The sequence below is a fragment of the Anarhichas minor genome, unplaced genomic scaffold (assembly GCF_050575085.1).
Source record: "Anarhichas minor isolate MPS153535 unplaced genomic scaffold, ASM5057508v1 ptg000035l, whole genome shotgun sequence".
NCBI lineage: Eukaryota > Metazoa > Chordata > Actinopteri > Perciformes > Anarhichadidae > Anarhichas > Anarhichas minor.
In genome coordinates this window covers 2,082,916-2,105,123 of record NW_027466481.1, presented here as the reverse complement: position 1 = coordinate 2,105,123, position 22,208 = coordinate 2,082,916, and the positions used below count along the sequence as shown (strand labels likewise).

Below are 22,208 nucleotides of genomic sequence, written 5' to 3'. Positions count from 1 at the left end.
ACAACTTCTCAAAACCTGTGAGACAAGAGCCAACTGTGTCTTGCTTGTTATCCAGCTGATGATTAAAGTGAAATGACCTTTAAGGTGGACCAGTGCTATTCTCTTTTAAGGGAGAAGATGGTCTCTAAGGTCAAAAAACCCTACATGGTACCTTTAATTATTGTCTTGAAGAAATTTAGCAAAATGTACACCTCCACTGCACCAACTTAGCCAGCACAACTTCATAACTACGCCACACCTGTAGCTCCACATTTCAGAGCCCCTCCTCCCCGACAGAAACACTTTTCATTACATACATCTGATTCCTGATCACACTTCACTGTTGGGCTGTTTCCTGCCTCCTGACAGCCTGTTTTGAATTTAGTAATTCTCTGTGCTGTTGATGCTTGTGATTGGAATATTAAACGCTAATTCAACAGAGGATCAACGGTAACTCACAGACAACACAATCGATTTTTCCACAAGTTCGTCAGATGAATGTCAAACACAATTTAGAAGTTTGTCTCGGGATTTGTTCGACCCGCTTTGGGAACTGAATAGAGATCTTTTACGCCAAAATACATTTTGGTAAGTGTGCACATGTATCATTGTATCTTTCATACCAACCAGTTTCCTAACCCACTTGCTTTCTGTGCATGATTCCATTTCCTCAGGCAAAATCCAGTTTACTGTGTTCTGTTAATTCCCCGCTGATCATCAATGATTACAGATCAAATATATATTTGTTCCTATATTTGAACAGTAGTTAGAATAAGAGGTGATAGCCCTAAGTGATACATGCATGTCAGTCTTTCAAATTGACTCTATTATACATCAGCTCATACATATCAATAGGAGAAAAGCACGAAGCTAAGCTAATTAAAACTCTATTACCACCTTTTCTCTGAAACCAATAACATTTTCCTCTTCCTGCTGCTTCTTATGAGACCTCCATTTTCCAGCATCAGTCTGTTGCTGTGAAGGTGGCAGATATCCAGAGCAGCAGCAGGAGGAGAGTCTTCGAGGTATCCTTATTGAAGACAAAGCTAAATAGCCGCCACTTTACGCACATGCGATGGCAAATCTCTCTTCTCTCTCTTTTCTGCAGACAGCTAATCCAAGAGCTGCTAAGAACCCATCCAGTCCCTTTTAATGAGTAAAGAGAAACCTGGTGGATGACTATGAGAGAGAAGCCATTTGGGTCTGCAGATCAAAAGTACTCCAAGCGTATGAAGGAACCTGTTACGTGATGAGTCACGTTATCTTACTGGAGAAGTGAAGGCGAGTGAACACTTGAGGATGAATCGTTGCAGCCCAGCCATCAGTGGAGGGGGGTGAAAAAAGAAGCTTGAAATTAGCAGAGGAGATTATTGTCAGGGCCAAGACAGATGCCAGGGAAGAGAAGAGATCAAACAACAGCCTTTCCAAAAAATGAAGTCAGGCTTGTTGCTGGCAACTTCCTCTCCTTTTTCACTCTCCATTGCATGTTTCTCCTGCAGTAACTCCTCCTCTCTCCCTCATTTATAGGTTGGAGCCGCAGTACGATTGCCTGTGGACTCAGTTTTTATTATTCTTCAATACTTTATCTCCATTTTCTCTCCTAGTCTCTTTTCTTTTCATTCTTTCTCCTATATTATAACAAAAATGTGATTATCAGTATCTAACACACTTCGAGACACCTCCATGTCGGCTGTTGCTGCCTACAGCTGTGAGACGTTGGAGAATAATCAAGCACTGTGATTTTTCGCAGCTCGTTATTAGGCTTTTTGTCAGTCAGGGCAAAATTGAAACGTCTGGGGCCTTTTTAATTTACAATATTGCACTCCTACACTCGTAATTTTCTTACTTTGAATGCCACCATAACCTCTCTTAAGAAAGAAAGACAAGGTGAACCACAACAGTGATCGAGCATACGCTTATTTCTTACAATAGCCAATGAATTGGATCCAAAGAGTATGAACACTGAGTAGAAATTACTTACCAGTTCACATTTCGGATGATGGGAAGCAAGAAGTTTTAGGAAAGATAAACACTAACCAGTAAGGTGGAAAATGTATTATTTTGAGATGCTATAATGTTGCATGCTGGTAGCCGACTGCAATGTGTGTATTTGCCACTGAACCGAGTGAGAAGTCCTCCAAAGCAAACATATAACCGGGTACGGGCTGGACTCAGGGCTCCATTTTATTTTGGTTCCATTTCTAACACTTAAAACCAAATTGTACGGCAATAAAGTATTGAATCCTGAATCCTAAGCATGTGCAGAACTCTATCTTGAAAAAAACATTATACGACTATAGGTAAGAATTTAAAAAAACGATCTTTCAATTTGACGTGGTACATTTATATATAAAACAAAATGAGCAGCAAGAGTTACTCATCGGCTGCCCTCCTCCTGTATGACATTGAGCCTCCTGAACTGAACCATAGTCCAGCCTCTCAAAGCTTGAGTATCCCTCTTCAGCATTCCTGACATTTCCACTCACCTGAGCGAGTGTAGCTCTCGTGGCATGTGTGTGTGATCTCAGCAGCCAGGTCCAGGAAGTGTTGCCTCTTCTCCGGCGCTCCATCGTCAGCCCCGATGCCGATCATGCCCCCTGAGAAGCAGGCCAGGTGGCCCATCTTGTGGTCCAGGATTCCTCCCCTCCACTCGGCCATGTAGGTGAGACCACCGGGGGACTTTTGCACCAGATTAGCTTCAATCGCCTGCAGCAACACAAGGTCAGGACTATTTAAACCAGCATTAACTTAAGCCTACAGAATGTGTATTTTACTGTGAACTGGATAGGATTACTACGTTTTAGTACTTTTTAAAATGACGCAACAGCAATGACGCCATGAACACAAAAAACAGTTTTGATCTGACGGATGCAACTTCCCAACTTCCCAATTGGAGCATCTATAGATGTTGTTTTCTATAAAGGTCTGTATATGTGGACAATCTTCAAACAGGGAGAGGAGTCCAACACGGCTGCTACACTGTAAACGTCTGCATTTATATTTTAAATGTATATGTTGTATAACAGTAAGACAAACCTCTGAGGGATTTCATACCCTGAAGAGGACCAGTACAGATTCTTTAATAAATGATCAAAAGACAGATGGACGAGGCAGAGAAAATCAAAAGGGAGAAAAAAAGTTTTTATCATTTCTGCCTTTTTGCAACCGTGTTTCCTGTCAGCATTTTATCTTTTATAAGACAGAATATAACAGTTAGAAGGACATCTCGTAAGATAATTTCTGAACAATTTATCATTCTCTCTCTTCAACAGATTTTTCTCTCTCTCATCGCCGTCTCATCTCTTCCGTGCTCATTCTGCTTTTGAATACAGATTTGTGCTATTCGGCAGCAACACCTCACAAAGTGCTGATGATTAAAAGTGTAAATTCTCTCTCTAACCTCGGGTCCAATTGTTCATTATTTTTTTGTAACAGCTCTTTTAGGATTTGCTTGGAAAAATAAAATGAGGAAATTAAGACATCCTCTTTTAGCTTTATATTGGTTTGTGGAGTGGGATATTTTAATTTGCTGTATGAGAGAAACCTTTGATGCTAAATGAGGGTTGATAAAGATGAAACATGCTGAGGACAAAACACACGTGTGTACTATGAAAGCTTATAAATACCATGTTCTCAGGAAAAAAGAAAATCATTTTTCTTGAAGGATGATAATTTACTGCTAATTAGCAGTTGTTAGCAGTAATCATGGCATAGTCTAATTGGAAAATGTTCTCACATTCAACACTGTTTTAATTAGTAATCTATTTTTATATGAATGCCAAAGATAATGAGTTGTGCTGCGCCTTCACCTTAGATCTCTGCACAAACACACAGTATATAACTTAATCTGATAGCGCGGGGGTCCCTGGCCATTTAAATACCAAGTCACAGGAGAGAAGGACCGTCTGTAATTAGCAGTTATGCCTCTGGTTTGACCCTCCGATGAGAACTGAGGAAATCTTCAATGGCAATTTTAGGTTATTGTCTGTGATACAGTAATTGTAGCCGGAGGGAATCTGCTTTACTCTGACATTATCTCCATTAAAGACAAAAACAGATGGATTCTGATGTGTTTTTTTATGCATGTGTATACTGTGCAGTGGGTTCATGTGCACAGGCTTTTTTTTGCAGGTAGTTGGAGTGCTACAATCTTACATGACAGTTTATATAAATACATGAATCAGTTGCCGTATAATCCCATTACGCAGTAACAGGAAGCTTTCCTTTTCGATATCATCTTCCTTTCTTTGCCCTATGACCGTTCCACTGAGAGCATCTCTGTCACAAACGTACTCCCACTGTATATAATCACGGTATGGTGCTTTGGATAAAAGCATCCATTACAGCCCTACATCCGCTTCTAAATAGGATCCACTGACTGTCAGTAGGAGAGAGAATCTTCTAATCATCTATGCATAAAAAGACCTCTGGTTTTGAGTGACAAGAGGACACTTTGCTTTGCACTATCACTCCATTATTTCTTTAAGTGCAGTACAAACACTTTCAGACATGCACATTGGTATGTAAATGAGACGCCAATTCAACATGCCACTTCTGCTTAAAAGTTATGACAGCACTGTTGATGGGTTGTAAAACTTACAACACAGTACAAGTCTGAATTTTATGCCGTCAAAACCCAATGACTACAGCAGAACAGGATTAAGATTAATATGCCCAAAGAGCGATTCAATGCATGTCCGTATTCACTTTTCCCTCCATCAGTGTGGGTTAAAAAACAAGGCCAGCAGTAACGTTTTATATTTTGCGTTTCCATAGATGTACAAACATCAGCAGGACTCTAAACATACAGTATGTGAGAAACCCAACTTAATGTTGTGCCACGTATTGCCTGCCCGTGTGTCAGGTTTAATAAAACAGGCAGCTCTCCAATAATGTCAATGATATATAATTGATGAGACATTTCATGAGGGGATTCACTCTGAGAGAAGGGGGGGGGGGGGGGGGCGACCCTCATCGATCAAGCTTCCAGCAGTCACGCTCATGATGGTCACTAATTAAGGCTTCAACTGCAAACAATCATCTTTAATGCAGCCTTTGTGAGGACAGAGAACACATTTCTACCTTCTTATTTTTCTTTTTAACTCAACGATCTCTGTTGCACCACGAGCCAAACATCAAGGAAACGTTGTGGCTCTTTTTTATTAAAGTCTGAATGAAGCCATCAGGAATATTTCAGTAACTGACTATGTTCTCTGTCTTCAACGATCCCCTGAAACTTTAAGCAATGTAGCTGCTGCCCGTTCGCTGTTTTGTCTCACTCTCTGTTTGTATTGAGTGTAAAGCACTTTGTTTGATTGCAGGCTTATGCAAATGACTGTAACTATTATCATTTCATCTAATGGAGCCATGCCTAAGCGTGAAATGTAATATTCAAATCTCCATACCTCCATCGCGCCGTAGTACATTTTCTTTGCGTCCTCGTCCGTCTTGTCTGACATCAGATATGATTTGATCAGATACTCGTAGAAACTATCCCCGAGGCCACCGATGGAAACGTGATCTAAGAACGGGAATAGGAAAATATTCAGCAGGGTCACGTACAGGTCTGCATTCAGGTTATCTGCAAAATACAAATGCTTTTGTATGCAATCAGGCTGTTGGGAGACACACTTTTAAACTATAAGTGGGATTATTGTCACAGTGGATTGTGAGTGCAAGAGGCCGTTCAATTCTTTCAGTCAGCACCTTCAGACCTGTAGCAAACATCGTCACTACTGCTAGCTACAGTAAGCAAGGAAGTTAATAATGGGCAAGTGTTGATTTTTAGCTAAATTAAAAATGTATGAATAAATAATTTATCGGTTTTATACATCCAAAAATTCTAGGCCATATCGTTCTGGTTTTCCATAATACTTTCACACTGGCCGGTATAATGGGGAAACAGGTATTAAAATGCGCCCGATGTCGTATTAAAAGGGTCCCAATTTTGCTAACCCAACAAGAAACCCTGTTATTTTACAGCCCACGCTATCTGACTAACATATGTCATAGTGTTAAAAAAATCCAACACAAACTGCATTTTCTACATTTTGTCATTCCTTTAGGGCTTTTGTGGATAATTCGAGGCATGCATGATCAAGTTACATGAAGCCACGTGCTCTCTGTTCACTGATAGTAGAACATTTTGAATTATGTAAGACACTTAAAGCTTCTGAGTGGTAAGTATAAGTCCATGTTCAAACTCATAAAGATGAATATGATATTGCAGTGGAGGCGTGCATACTGCAGGTCTTCATCCATCCACTCATGCTCTTTGAATTTACACACACGTTTGCCGACTCCCCCGCAAGGTTATCACAGTGCTGCTGTGTTTGTCCTTGACGTAGACAGAAGAGGGTGAGCTGTGAAGCCAAGATTTCTTTTTTTCCCCCCCTTTGTTGCAATACGTATATACAGTTTTGCTTCTCTACACACTCACCCACAACAATTAGCCTCTGTAATCATCCAGATTACCACTGTTTCAGTCCCAGCGTCGTCTTATCGCATTCTTTTTTGTCCCCCCCCCCCCCCACAACTCCTTTCAGGTAAATCGGAAAGATCCAATTTCATGAAGTAATTGAATTCATTATAATTTTAATAACCCAGAGCAATGGGAGTATATAGCCATTGCTATGAGGCTGATATTAAAAATGAAAGGAAGTAGACGGATGGGTGGGTGACATAGATGAGCGGCAATAAGAGCTTTGACACGTGAGGTGACTCAAGGACTTTCAATGGTGTGAAAGCCAAATGAAAGAGTCAGAAATAGGGAAGGTAAAAACGGGAAATGACATTCAATGAACTCAAAGTATTTTACTCTAATTGGAAAATACAATTATCGTAATACTTACGAGGTAACAAGAATGACCTTCCCTGGGCAGCTCAGAGAGTGATTTGTCACTTTCTTTTTGTTCTTTCTAATAATGCAAGAAAGCCATTGACTTGTCCTTCATTACAAATTAAACTCTACAACCTAAATGCACTCATAATCTTACATTAATCTCCAGAATGAAGGTCCCGTATACAGCGGACACAGTACTTACGTTGGACCCAGTTGCCGCTGACTGGACTGAGGAAGTTGGGGTACAGGCCGTGGGGTTTTTCAATCTTGTTCAGTAGTTTTCTGATGTTCATCACCTGCAAAGACACCAGGGTACAATGAATATCAGAATACTACACTCCCAATCCATGGTCAAACTTCAGTAGAATAGTCCTGAAAAGTAACACTGGAAATATACTGTATATATATCAAACCTTCTCTGTGTAGATGGGATTCCTGGAGAGCTCCGAAAGATGGACAAATTCGAGATGAAGAGTCCCGAACTCAGCCAGGATGCTGCTCCCGGCTGAGGCCCAGCCCCAACTCCAACTGGTGCCACTGCAACAATAACCAAACAAGTAGACTAAGTCTCATGGCTGTTGCACACCGGCGTCTTCAAGGACAAACACCTTCATAAGATTACTGCATTATGTGCAGTTTATTTAGAAAAGTGAATCATCAGGTAACAGGTTTGATCAGTGTCTCTTCACACTGTAGGTGCAGCTGACACTGTGTTTGTGTTCATGCCGTCAAAAACACAGTAAGCAGAAGTATGTTGATTTTCTCTAAAAGTGGGCGAAACGGGAACCTGAGGCCACATAATGATGATCAACAAGCCTGTTAGTCGGGAGCACAGCTCACCTTTTAACCGTCGTTAGTTTTGTGTGCTTCCTTATTTCACCGTTTGTCAGACTTAATATCATAAACAGAAGGTTGTTCCTGATTTCAACAGATTTATCACAACCATTTTTTTTTTCCTTTACTACCGAGTTAATGCAACACAGTTACTTCTTGAAAGCGACCATGTTCACTCATTAAAATGATAAATGTAAATATGTCTACAGTATGTAGAGTTGAAAATCTACAGGAGGGTAAGAAAAGTGTACTAGTTTAAATCTGAATTTGAAAATAAAGGAATATGCAAAAAACTTTAGGTAAAATAAAATAAAAGCACCAATAGTGCATGAATGCAGTCCGTACTGTAGATCTAACTGATTCATCTAAATGCAGCACACTCTTCTGAATGAACTAGTGCTTCATGTGATCCTCCTGTATCAGCAGCAGTATTACTTTTGGTTTTACTGAACAAAGTTATAGAAAGTCGCCCATTCAGAGTGCCTCTTCTTCCGTCTGTGCTTAATGCATCATAACAGACAGGTCTTGTTTTTTTTATTCCCTTTTCAGATGGAAATCAATAATCTAATCTACTGCATGTCTCCAGAGATGTGTGTAATGCATTCCGTCCAAAGTTTATCGATCCATTTAAACATTCAGCTGTTGTTATTTGTGGTTTTCAGAGTTGGACCATGCATCATCCTCCTATACTCATTCTTTCTAAACTGTGTGCAACAAAGCTAAAACAATGAGTCGATTAATCCATTAGCATTTGACAGAACGTTAGTCCTCCACAATTCTGATGGTTCCAGCTTCTAAACTGTGAATATTTTGTTCTTTTCTGTGTATGATGTGATAGTAAACTGAATAAGTGATTACCCGCATCGACCAATAAAGCTCGGTTGCATAATGCATTTTAGAAACCTTTTTTGTCATATTTGTTAAAATTCTCTTTACAGCAATCAATAAATCAAATGCTCTGACATACAAAAATGTAAAAATTTAAAATCCGGTATCTGCGGACATCGCAGGATTGTGATAAGCCCGACAGCCTACCTGTGCAGACTCTGCCCTTACACTCATTGCACATCACAAGCTGCGTCTTCCACAAGCTGCTAGCTTGACAGATGTGCAAACTAACAACAGCCATGTTTGTTGTTCTTGTTCATTATGAAACGTTTACGTGGAGGAGTGGCTTTAGAGGGAAACCTGAAGGGAAGGGCTCTCAGTGTTGCCGACTTGGCGACTTTCTCGCTAGATTTTGCAACTTTTGGGGCTAGCACTGCTAGCTACTTTCATTGGTAAAGAGTTTGCAACACTGGGCTGTGTCAAAAAAAATCAAGCTTACTCTTGCTCGTTGCCTGTTGTGACTGATGTCTATGTAAAGTTGAATTAATCCATAAACTGTATGTAAGAAGAGGACGTAGTCTCCATGATGTCACCCATTGGTTTGTGGACAGCCGCTTTTAGGCCTCAAATTCGACATTTTGACTGTCGCCATCTTGGTTTTTGTAACCAAAAGTGACACAAAACGATGGAGCTAAGTACAACCGACTGTTGAATAAAACATTTTTATGCGACAAAAAAGGTAACAATTACATTTCATGAACTGAAAACACTTTAAAGCTGTAAGACGAAAACACAAAAAACTCCCAGACCAGATAATGCTGCGGCAGCGACCTGTCAATCACAGTAAGCCCGCCCTAAAGTCTACCCTGCTTTATGGCTATTTTACTCTAAATGGGACCACTATTTACTAAATGAACGTCATGCTGTATTGAAGACTTGAAACTAGAGAGATTGAGACCACAGACATGTTTTCTGAGGTAATAAATCAAGTGAGGAGTAGAGTCACGACTTCTATACAATCAAGCTTCTTTTGCAACCAGAGGAGTCGCCCCCTGAAGGCCATTAGAAAGAATGCAAGTTTAAGGCACTTCGGCATTGCACTTACTTTTCAGACCCGGAGGTTGCCGCCTGCGTTAACCTCAACTTGAAACTTTCCAAGTTATGTGATTTCACTGTGTAGCGACAGCTTAAAAAAGTTACCCAGACACTATGAACATCAAGGTCAGACACATATTAGACCCTTCAGTTTTATTTCCTCAAGTCAGTGTGGGTAATATTACTCTGCAAATCTAATTCTCAGTTAATGTGCGGTCTCTGAGACGGTGCACTAATGCACGGCCGTGATTACTTGAGGCAGAATGTACCAGGAGAATGGCTTTACATATCCTCTAATAGATGCCGGAGACATCCGGTAATGAATTGAACAGAATTTGTAAGAAGGGAACACGTTGGAGGGAGATAAAAAAAAAAAGGTGGGTGATGGGTGGTGTGTGAGTCAAAGAGTGTGCCGCTCTGATGAATGCATCCATTAAATGTTTGGGGGCTACATCATTAGTAGCTCTAGCTCGAGTCACATCTGATTCGTCCTTTAAGAAGAATCAATCTGAGAATCAAAGTGGAGCTGCAGGGTAGCGGGTGGTGTGCTTATGTGTGTTTGGAGCGGTGGAGGAGATGGGAGCACTCATTAATCTTTTCACCCCTTTAACAAACACACGCTCACACTCTTCCAAAGCTGTCAGAAATATAACGAGGTGTAGGAAAATAATAAAAAAAATGCAAAAATCAATAACGCATGTCACGCATAATATGTTGGGGAAATTGGCATTTTTGTGCATCGTAACAGAAGAGCTAAAATAATTCAATGGTTCAAGGGCTTTTTAGCAATAGCAGTAGAACATGCTAACATTCAATTTTCTTTTGAATTGTTTTCTTTATTTTTAGGGGGCTGTGTATTATAGTATATACACACATGTTGCCACAGTATAAATAGTTTATTTATTCCCGCACATTGAAAAGGTTTTCCCATAGAACGCAGGTTGAGTGAAGTCTAATGAAGAAGCACAGTTACCATCAGCCAAAAAGTAGAGCTAAAACTAATAAATAGTGTCATCAATGATTAAGCAGCTGATTATTTTCTTGATAAATCATTTCATTTCAAAATGGCTTTAGTCTAACAAACAGTCCAAAACCTTAAAGTTCCCCTGCAGGCACGCTTTAAAATTGTAAAAATAAATACTATGCTATGATTAATATTTAGTTTAATATGGTTTTTCCACAAAAAATGCAAAAAATAAAAAATAAAACTCTGACAAGCTGCTGGAAGTATATATCTACTCTTTCTCCCTCATTGAGAAATTCTGGGTCTGGCCTCTCCCTGTCCAGCACCGCTGCTGAGGCTAGGTTGAGCAGGTGTGGTCGCAGAGCTCTGCAACCAGCGGACAATCTCTCTGTTAGAAATTCAAGAAAATCAGTTTACTGTCAAATAAGAAAAATAAACTCAGAAACCCTCAGAATTAAGAAACATGAACGTTTGGAAAAAAAAAAGACTTCTAATTGCTTAGTTAATTTTTTCAGCACTTAAAAAAAAGAGATCTGGTTTCATCTTGTTGCCATCGGATGTATTGTACCAGACGAAGCACAGACCTAAAAGACACCTGCAGATGTTTGACGAATCACAATAACACAAACATGCAGGAACAGACTCATAACACCAAGTAATGCACAAGAGTCCTTCACTTATATAAGAAGATACTTCCCATATGGAGACAAAAGCACAGGCTGTGCAGCAGAACTGAACCCCCCTGTGTGCAGACTGCCTGCTTGTGTTCTGTTACACATTGCATATGCTCATCTCAAGTGACGTGTGTGTATGTATGTGTGTGTGTGTGTGTGTGTGTGTGTGTGTGTATATATAGAGTGCATATGCTTGTTTGTGTGTCTGCACAACACGTTGCTCCGTGCACCCCACATGACCGCAGTATGGGCAGCCTGGTGCCTCCTGCCCATCTGTACCACAGGCCCATGTTGGTGATGTAGCAGGAATTAACTGTAGAAAAAGGTAATTAAATCTGCCAGCAGCTGTCCAGCTTGGCTGGCAAGTGGTAGCAGGTGGATGACAGAGGCTGCCAGGAAGTATTTTATAAAATAAGATTAGGCAATGAGAGGATAAACTGGAGGATTCACAGGAATCTTAAAAACAGAGGAACAAAAAGGAGTTTGACAGTTTAAATCAGGCTAAATAACTTCCAAAAAAATCAAACGTGGCTTTATGAGTGTAATATTTTAGATCCAGGACACTTCATCAAATGAATCATTAAGTGAACTTTTTTGGGCTGCTGTTCATGCATGAAACCGAGGTAAAGTCAGGCTGTGGGTATGTCAGCTAGCGATGCTAATTTGACTGTCACAGTCACTGACACAGAGCTGTTATCAGCATCACTTTGTCAGATGTTCCTGTCTCACTCTAAAATTGTTAAATCAGAAAACAAGAGGCACACTGCACATCGCCACTCTCGCTTAAGAGAATCAAACCCAGTTCCAAACACGGAGAGATTCATGGTCAAATTGTTCCAAAATGAAAATAGCTTGATGTGTTGCGTGACCGCGGCGTTAATAAGATTGTGTCGGTAAATATTTTTGATTTGAAAGGTAATGGGTTGGAACAGATTAAAAATTAAAACAACTCATTTAAATACAAGCAAATATTATTCATGTGATCCTCCGATGTACTTATGAACACAGATTAGTTCTTATCCAAATATTATGGTCAGTGTAAAGCTCAGCTTGCAGCTGTGCCATTGTCAACAGACAGAGACTGTGGACCTGTCTGTTAGAAGTATTCTTTTCATAATGTCCTTTTCTTAACGTCATCTCTGAGAAAATTTGGAGTCATTTCTGAAAATTCACGTCGACCTGAATTTTGTTATGAAACTACAGATGAGTAGGAGACGAATCTACTTTCTTCTTTTAGAACATGAAAGTTTACATTATGTATCATGACTGAAAGTTAAAATTCAGTGTTGCTGTGTGTAACTTAACTGAGGATTCAGAGGAAGGTTGAACACAATAGTAGCTGATTTCATAGTACTTCACATCTCAATTCAGACTCGGCTCACGTTTTTTTTTTTGAATCAAGACGAATGAACTGCGTGTGCACTGATTAATGCCAGCCAGCGTGATAACTTGATATCAGGGATGGAGGACTTTTGGAGGTGAAGGCTGCTGCTGAGACTCACCTCCCCAGGTTAATGACTCCTCGGGGGATTCCTGTTGGCGTGTTGAAGGCAGGCAGCAGCTTCTCTCCCAGTTCCATTACTTTGCTTTTGTACATCTGGAAAATACAGAAAGAGGCAACCTGGTAAATATCCAAACAACACACGTTCGACATGTGCAGACAGACACATATAGATATTACAAAGAGAAAAACTGTCGTCCTCTCAGCCAAGCTTAAAAAAAGAAAAATCAGTCACAGGCTAGGAATCACAGGCCTGCACACATTTCCTGTCCAAAGCTAATTATGTGAAACGTAAGGCCTGCAACAACAGAACTCCAGCAGGATTAAAAGCAATCTCATCGATGCAATCTACAAGAGTCCATTTAAAACCGCTCTTCCTCCGCGTCTCTATCTCCACTGGGCCAGACTCCCTGAGGCCGAGGCTGAGGCAAAGTTAATGTATCTTCTTATGAGCTGCATTATCAGTCACCAACTCTCCATTAACCAGTGGGACCAGTGTTTGAAAGAAAATAAAGAAAAAGAAATTGAAGACAGTTGAGAAAGATATTGAAACCCTGACAAAGGAAGAGACGTCTGAGGAGACAAAAGGTAGCAGAGCAGAAGCGAGAGGAAAAGGGGAGATTCATGCTAGAGACTAGAAAGCCTTGGAGACGAGAGAGAGAGAGAGCGGAGAGAGAGAGAGAGAGAGAGAGAGAGAGAGAGAGAGAGAGCGGAGAGGAGAAAGTGATTGAGAAGAGACAGATGTGTTATACGGAGGGAAAACAGAGTCAGGACAAAGGGCAGCCAGAAAGAGAGTTTGTGAGCGTGGCAGCAGTGTGGAGCAGTGACTCAGCAGAAATATTGAGGAAGACGAAGAGAAAACAAATTGCAATCAGATGGGTACAAACCACTGGCATCCACTGTTGCACTTTACATGTTTTTACCATGTAAAGTGCCTTTGATTACCTTTTAAAGAGCTTTTTGTCAACGTTTCACACCTTAATACATAACTAGTATTTGCAGACATTTCAAAAACCTTTCAAACATCTTGTGCGTAGACTATTCGGAAGCATCACACTCTTGTGCTTATCATGCATGTTTTCACAGCCGGTAGCCGGCAGCGTGCTCTTTAAACCTACCCATGAGCCTTTGCATGAAACTCTCACGCCAATGTTGTTGGAGATATGAGTGAGCAACGACGGACGGCTTTACAAAAACATTGCATCACATAGTTGGAAAGTAAATAAATCAGATGATTGAATGACGGAACAAACGAGACTGGATGTTGAATTGACAACCGCAGTTTCCAGATTGCATTTTTCAAAAGGGCCAGGGTTTCACGCCGGCTGGTGAATCAGATATTCTCACAGACGCTGTCAGAAGATGTTTTCTGTTGCACAGGCCGAAAGCTTACCCGACAAACAACAAGATCTTCCATTACAGTCAAACTGCTCCCTTAAAGCAGGAAATACTCGACTAAAGAAGACAATCAAAGTTTGGAAAAGACACCTCGAGTGTTTATTCATCAGTTGAACCCAGCTAGTGTGCTTCATCAGGTGTGTTGTGCTGTTATTGAAATCACAACATTTGCGCTATAGTGCATTATATTTATTTGAGTGGGAAATGTGTCCACTGTGTAGTTCCTCTCCAAACAAAAAACAACAATGGATCAATAAGTATTAATATTGCCTGTGCAGCCAAATCCTGATTTATCTTAATCTTATTCTGCATAGTCCTGCATTGTTGCCTAAAAACATATAAAAACACATCAGTGAGCCACATCTTTGCACTGGGTTACATCTTCCTTCATTATCATCAACACGGCTACAGCAGTTTATTTTTGTGTCGAGCCCACATACACATTCCAGCTTCAGTATATAATCACTGGAGCACTAGTTCTCAGTAAATGTAGTATTTATGTGTGTCTGAGGAATGTTGAGAGGTGTGTCTGTGCGCTGATTTTAATACTTGAGACATCCTGATGGTAACAACACCGCCGATACTTTCTGCTTCCGCAATCAACTCTTAACAACCAGCCTGCTGGTGCTTCGAGTGTATTTATAATAATACGTTGTATATCACATGGTGTTTGATAAATCCAAGCCAAGATGTGAAGTATTTGCAGAATAACAGCACTTTTACTTGGGTACCCACCTCTTGTGACACAGACATGTCAATCACGGCTTTTTTCACCACGACTAATAAAGAAACATTTGTTTCCACCACATTATATGTGCCTTTCTGAATAACGGATTTGGATTTGGGTACATCCCCCCCATATGGAAGAGCGCATAGGGGCCATTTTCTCGGGTTTGTTTGTTCCCTGAGGCGAGGATTGAGAGGTTTTACTTTTAAACAGACGTGGCAGACCTAGAAATGTTTCTCAGAGTGTTTCTCCACTGGCCTCTGACGATGTTAGCCATGGGAGAGATGACTGCATGCCCGGCGCGCGTCTTCAGCGGTTAAGAGCTGATGGAGAAACCATTTCTGTCCAGCCTCCTTTCCCCCATCCGACAGGGAATTCCAACTGAAAGGGGAGAGAGCGACCTGTCGGCTGTCACATCGGATCAATGTTTCTCTTTGCTGAGTTCCACCATTCTGCCATCTTATCAGAGGCAGCAAAGTAAAACAAAACAAAAAAGAAAAGATATATATGAAACTAAACTCGAATTTTCTTGATAGCTTTGTGTTGTTGGACGGATGGGTGTGCAAACACACAGAGTGTAATTGCAATAGCACTTCAGTAATAAAGCTCACGTGTCGGAGGAGGCTCTCAGTGTGGCACGAGGGAGCAGCAGTGTGTCAGGGAAGACAGATTTATGAACACGGCCGTTAATGTAGCTTGTATGCTGCGTACAGTAAATCACAGAGCAGATGCCAGCCAAAGCGGTTTTGCTATAATTAATCAAGTAATTCATAAACAGGCAAACAAGAATAAATGAGTGCAATATAATGTGCTGCCCCTGCTTCTTGACGTGAGTGTCTGGGTGTTATGTATCCGAGAAAGAATGTGTGTGTGCTTACTGTCCTTTTCATTTAAAAGTGCACGATCACACAGTGAAATTTGAAATGATGCAAACCCAGCACATAAGTAAAAGCGAGTCTGTGTGCTTGTTTTGAACAAAGTGTGTCTGCTTTGAATCTGTGTGTGAGAGTGTGTGTGTGTGCTCGAGCAGCAGCGGCGGTTGGTAGAAAGGACCGATGAGGAGAGATGGGACCAGGCGGAGGGTCATTAGTGCTGCTTTTGATAAAATAGAGAGCCAGGGGACTCGAGAGGGAGTGTACACAAACACACGCATTAGGCTGAGGCTGCTCTGTATTATTCTGGCAGAATTAACAAGTGGCTGTGTGCTGCCACCCTGCTTGAATCACACTACGTTTTGACAGGCGGCTCTAGACAGACACAAAAAAAAGATACGAATGCACTTTCCCCCAAACATCTAAAACTAACACCACCTTACTTTGAGAAATATGTAACAGAAGAGTTGAAACAGAAAGTGTCGGCGGTGTTGTTACCATCAGGATGTTTCATCGTAAGTATTAAAACCAGTATACATACAGACACACCTCTATCCTTTCTATCTTTTCGTGGAATTTCTTGACAATGTGCTGTGATTCATCTTTAAAGATAAGGGAGGTGATGGTGAATATTAAGTGTCTTGCTCACAAAGGTTGTATTTGACGACTCCTCATGATTCTTGGCTTGACAAACATTCTAGTGTGTCTCACCAGCTTTTCCTTTATTCCTCACATCCAGGACACATCCTCGAGTCTGAGTAGACAGTTGACGGACACGGAGAATATATAATGTGGCAATAAAACTGCGAACTGTGCGACTAGCTGCTGATGTTTTTTTTTAGCAGCCAGCGGAGAGCTTCATCAGCTGCACAAATCCGTCGTTCACAGTGTCACTGATTCGAGGTAAAAATGTGGGCTTTAAATACAAGAACAAAGCCTTATCTTTTGCACCCGTCACCACCTCCTCTTTATTCACGTTACTCAAATGTACGTAAGAGACAAAGAAAGCTGGAAACCTGATCTGCTGAAGCTGAGAAATGGAGCAGAGCCACGGAACACGTATCTCCAGTTCGAAGACAAATTCATTCTCAGCTTCTGAGGACTGCTTGTGGTTTCCTTGATTATGTCCTCTATTTCTGAGACCAAAGCACATGAAGAGTGCTTGCATAATGCTGTCTTTTTACAAGTCCGGTGCAGCGACCAGTTGCCTCTGTGAACAGAGTTTATTTGAAGTCATTTCAGGTTTCTGTGCTCCAAAAATAACGACTAAATCTAAAAACTCAGCAGGTGACATTTTGAGAATCTTCTGATGTCGCCTGGCTTAGAAAATAGGCGTTTTTCTTTCGACCACAGATAAATAATTCCTATTTGGCAGCAGATCTGCGAACTAGCCTCTTCTGCCACCATCACTATCTCAAAACAACATGCAAGTCCACATTAATGACGAACGTCAGGACAGCTTGATCGATCTATAAAGCAGCTAAAAGGCAGCAGAGTCTGACAGCTCAGTGCACACAGGAAGAAAAACATCTGCCCTACTGTTGTGTCATTCATAGACCCAAAGAAAGCTCGTGACGACAGCGATCACCTGTGGATGGGACACAGAAAAAGACTGAAAAGATGGATTATCTTTTATTTAAGTTGTTGATATTTGTGCCATCACTCTGTAGAATATTAAAAGACAACTTCCTAAAGGTGACATCTTAAAATATCTTGTGCTGTCCAACCAACAATCCTAAAAGTATTCAGTTTACTTTCACATAAGACAAACCGACTTACTGACATCATCCCGGGTATGATGTGAAGGCTCAGCGTATCTGTTTTATATGAAAAATATTATACTATATTACATCTATTTAATATTTCGTACATTATTATTTTATATAGGCCTATTAATGTTCATATAACACTGCAAAGACCTCTGGCTATGGTGCAAATGGGTCTCCATGCTGTGTAGTGAGATGAGCCGCCTGGATTTGCATCCAAAATGCTGTCAAAACTTTCCTTTGTAATTGCCGACGCAGCCTTCAGGAGGCAGAAAAAAACTCTGACAAATACAAAAAACTATATAGAATAAATAAAGCAGATAAAGCAGGGAAAATTTGAAAAATATAGCGTTCACTTAAACTTTCAGTTGGCTTAAATACATTCTGCTGCTCTCCGTCCACGGCAGTACATCGCTTTGCTCCTGTGTCGGTACTGCTTCCTGTTTTTCACAACTGGGGGCCTGCTGACCACCATTTACTGTCGTTAATACACCGACTATGGATAAGTACCTCATGCAACACCACTTCATAACAACCAAACTATCCCTTTAAGTAAGAGATGCAGATACAGTGCTCAAACTCGCACTAAAAGAGGCGCCATTTGCAAACTCTCAAGTGAAAACGCTTATAAAACTTTGTGTTTCACTCATCGTAACTTAAACTGTCCACCAGCGGGAGCATGTCTGCACTCTGTGGGTGTATGTTTGGTGCATTGTTATATCTGAAAAATATAATTTTAATGGTTGGAGTTTAAACTGTGCCCACACCCACGAACACACACATTCATACTAAAACTTGGTTTAACGGCTGCTGCTGGCTGACTTTCTTTGAGGGATGTTCTGCTGAGGCCATAATAAGATGCTCATTTTCTCAGTACAACTAGAACAAAAAGTAAATTCTTTATAAGCAGCAGCTGCACCTGGTTTGTTTAGCTTCTCTCCCAGCGGCATTGACCACTATTGGGATCCTTTACTTTACTTCTGTATCTCCATGGGCCTCTCGGGGGAACGAAGGGAATATTCAAAAAGGAAACAGATACACTTCAGGTATCTCAAACGCTGGTGTAGTCACCGCAGATTGGAAGGAATATTACAAGTATCGGCTTCAATCATCCTCCCCAATATTTCCACCCTTTCAGCCGGATGTGACAAGACTGACAGGAGGAGACCTTTTCTTGCACATTGATTTCGTTCTTCATTTCACAAGCTGCTGGTGCGAGCTGACTGTGAAGCAGAGGTCCACAGGTCGCAGCGCGTTCACTCGACTACGGTTCAACAAGTCTGTGAACAACATTGTTGCCTTTGAGCAAGCTTTATCCTGCATCCTGGAATATTCAGCTACAGATGGCGGCTGTGTTGAGGCGCATCGGTGGTGTTCAAAATTCATGTTAAATATTAAAAGTTAACAAAATCACTCTTCTCCTCGAACAATTACTATAACCAAAAATAAGGCTAGGTAATTAAAAACATGTTATTCCATCCATGTCGTTGATTTCTTTGCTGATCTGAATTCTATTTGATCCGACTAAGCTGTAATTTTGTGCCTGCAACACATGTTTCAAAGTCTCAATCGGCAGAGCTGGCAGAGTGACATAGACGTCTTGAACACCGTCTGCAAACTTGCAGCAGGCAGTCCCACGTCAGCCTGATGTCGGAGACGAAAAGTACTCTGCATAATTTATGCAGCATAGCATTGGCTGAGAGCGAGTCGGCGAACGTGCTAAAGCAGATCCAATAAATTAGACATGAGGACTTCTCGGAAAAACAAACGCAGCAGTAGAATGGGAGTACCCACCAAAGCTCAAATTGAAAAACAAACAAGTGGCGGCTGCTCAATCAAGCCCCCGCTGGAAAGGAGCGGCTCTAAATTAGTCCACATTACAGCTATATTGTTAAGCAATGTTCATCAGCTTTAAACGTTCTTCTCTCAAGCACATGACCACCCACTTTCTTACTACCCCTCCCTTTGACCCACTAAGCTGGGCTTGAACAAATCATTTCACAGTTTGCTGACTGCTGCTACTGTATAACACAGCAGACATAGTTGCTGTTATTCCTTTCCATCTAATGATGCAATTATATTGCATATATAGTCTCTGCCTTGTGCTTCAGCTCTCCATCTTACCCAGAGCCTTATTACGGAGTATGAAAACACACCATCATATCTGCCCTGTGTGTGTGTGTGTAAATGCCGGGGTAAAAATACATTTCCTGCCGCACAGGATTATGGATGCTTGTGAAGATGCGGGTGATTGGTTGTTGTAAACATAAATAGCCATTATTGGGATGTTTTAACTCCGATATGTTCTTTCCATATTACAGGGTAGCCACCGAGTGGCACTGTATGCTTCATTTATTTTATTTTCCGTGGGGAATCAGGCGATGCCGTTTTTCATCCAAAGATGATTGTTGTGTGCAATTTTATTGCAATACCATGCCTGCATGCAATGAAAGAAGGAGAGGGGGGGAGGATCCAGAGGGAAGAGCTAATCCAACCCATGTTCCACTGTTTAGAAAAAATACAGGGGCACCCCATTATAAAATCGTGTTAAATTCGTGGAGCAATCTCTGAGCTGCCTGTTACAGCAAATCACGGCGAGCCATTGTCATTCTACACAACTTGAGAGATAATACTGTTGGCACACTGGACCTCATCAGCTCTCCCCTGAGCCACAAGCTCTCAACGCTCCACACAGGACAAATAAAAGCGATTTCTTGTCACATAACTACACTCTTATACTTGTTTGCATTGATGGATGTCATACAAGATCATCCATCTCTCCGTAGCAACAGACCAGACGGACCTAGTGACCCATTAATAATTCAACTTACAATTTGCCTGCTGCCATAACTTCTCTGCCATCATTTCTGCGGACGAAGAACAGGAAGAAGTGGAGCATTGGTTGCAGAGGATGTCAGGTCCAGTTCTCATTAGGACCATGACAGAGTCTCCCAGGCCTGGTGTAGGCGGATGACTCAGCCAGACGGAACAACTAAGAGGTACCTTCCTGTGTGGGCACCGGCAGACAATACTCCCAGAGAAACCGCAGGAAATCTGAGAGGTCTTGTTAAAGTATGAGAGAAAAACTGTCTGAGACGGTCTGTTACATGCAAATGGCTGAGACATTGCAAGACAGTGTGGGTGATGGATTGAAGTTTTCACACATACTTTTTTTTATATCCTGCCAGCAACTTGCAATCATAAACAAAACCTAAAACTTTGAAGCCCGGCTAGATTCACCCAGATGCTCCTCAACACAAAAAGTCCACAAAGAAGTAGTGGATTACAAGTTTGTCCTTAGGGAGGTGCTAGAGCGCAGGCCATGCGGCCACTAAACTCTAAATGTTTGACCGGCTTGAGGACATGCCGGTACACAGCAAATTACATGGAAAATCTACATATGGTTGAGATATCTTCTGTGCATTTTGAGGAAGAGGAACGCTCGTTGGTATGTCTGAGATGGAAAAAGGTTTGTATATTTTATGGTAAACTTGTAAAAGTGTCTGGATCGTGCGGGTCACGAACCAAAGTATTGGGCAAGTTGAAATTTCACATAATGATTTCACTACATGAATGGTCGGGATCAACGTTTTTACAATTCATCCTCTGGGAACAGTGACAGTCTGCACGTTTTGTGCCAATCCATCAACTAGATGTTTTTTTTGTATTTTACAGAAAGAGTGAAAAACTGGGACTGGTGGAGCTAGAAAAAAGTCAGAAGATCACCAAAATCATGAGGGTTTGCATTTATACAATATTTAGAGAGTTATTTTAGTCTGGACCAAAGCGGTGGACCGACCACAGACTGACATTGCCTTTCGTAGAGCTAAAAGTGAAGATGTAAGATGTTGCTCTGGACTAGAGACGGACCACCCGAGACAATCATTCTCAGGCTGATTACAAAGAAGCACTGCCGTTCTGCAGCGCAAATAATTACCAAGGTGCGAACAAGTGTACAGAAAAGAAAATCTTTTGAATTCATCCGTACGAAAAGGTCCACACCAATGCTGGACATTAAACTTAATTGCAAATACCTGTTGTTCATTATCCAAAAGAGATAAACATGATCTGCAAGAAAAGAGCCAGCAGATTGTACGAGAGTGGTAATGAGATAGGAGGAACACAATGCGGTGTGTGTGGGGGGGGGGAGATAAAGTGCAGAAGATAAAGCCATCTCAGCCACAGTGGGAGAGACAAAGAGAAGGAGAGAGAATGACAGGTGGTTCATGTCTAAATCTTTGACTGGGATGAGAGGAGGCAAGGCAAAAATGGGGAAGATCAGATTTGGGTTATCTGTGTGGCCTAGCATGCATCTGCCGTTCAGTTGGCGATACGAGCAAGTTGTTTGTGGAGTGAAAGAGCGGGAGAGAGAGATAAATGGGGCTTCTTTAAAAGCTCCCGATGGCAGAGCAGGGCTTCAAAGCATCGCCTGCTTCATCAAAGACTCGACTCAGTGGAGGATATCACTGTCACGCCATGCATGTGGGGGGGGGGGGGAGCGACCGTGAGTGTGTGAAAGCGAGAGAGAGACAGATGTTTGCTTGAGAATGTGTTTGTGTCCTCTTCATCTGCAGATTAGGACGCCATATAACATGCTTTCAGAGACTTATGTTTATGGCGTGAATCCTTCATTGGGGGCTTCTGCAGGAGGTTTTTGTGTTGTCAGCGGCTAAGAGGAGGGTGCTGAAGAGGCACAACGAAGCCAACGCGGAAGTTTCAAGAACTGCAG

The 22,208-nt window shown here is 41.4% G+C and overlaps 1 protein-coding gene across 4 annotated transcripts in view; it reads right to left on the bottom strand.

The window, feature by feature from the left end:
• The window catches only part of LOC142965607 (mannosyl-oligosaccharide 1,2-alpha-mannosidase IC), a 158,339-nt gene that overhangs the window by 5,313 nt on the left and 130,818 nt on the right, over positions 1 to 22,208 (bottom strand). For 3 of the 4 annotated variants that reach the window (XM_076106625.1, XM_076106627.1, XM_076106629.1), the window contains 5 exons: positions 12,719 to 12,812; positions 7,234 to 7,361; positions 7,023 to 7,116; positions 5,385 to 5,500; positions 2,466 to 2,685 (listed from right to left, as the gene is read on the bottom strand). In XM_076106625.1, the coding sequence (XP_075962740.1) occupies positions 2,466 to 2,685; positions 5,385 to 5,500; positions 7,023 to 7,116; positions 7,234 to 7,361; positions 12,719 to 12,812 (652 nt within the window). Of the gene's footprint in view, positions 1 to 2,465; positions 2,686 to 5,384; positions 5,501 to 7,022; positions 7,117 to 7,233; positions 7,362 to 12,717; positions 12,813 to 22,208 lie in introns of all 4 variants that reach the window. The other variant, XM_076106626.1, reaches the window with a different exon arrangement.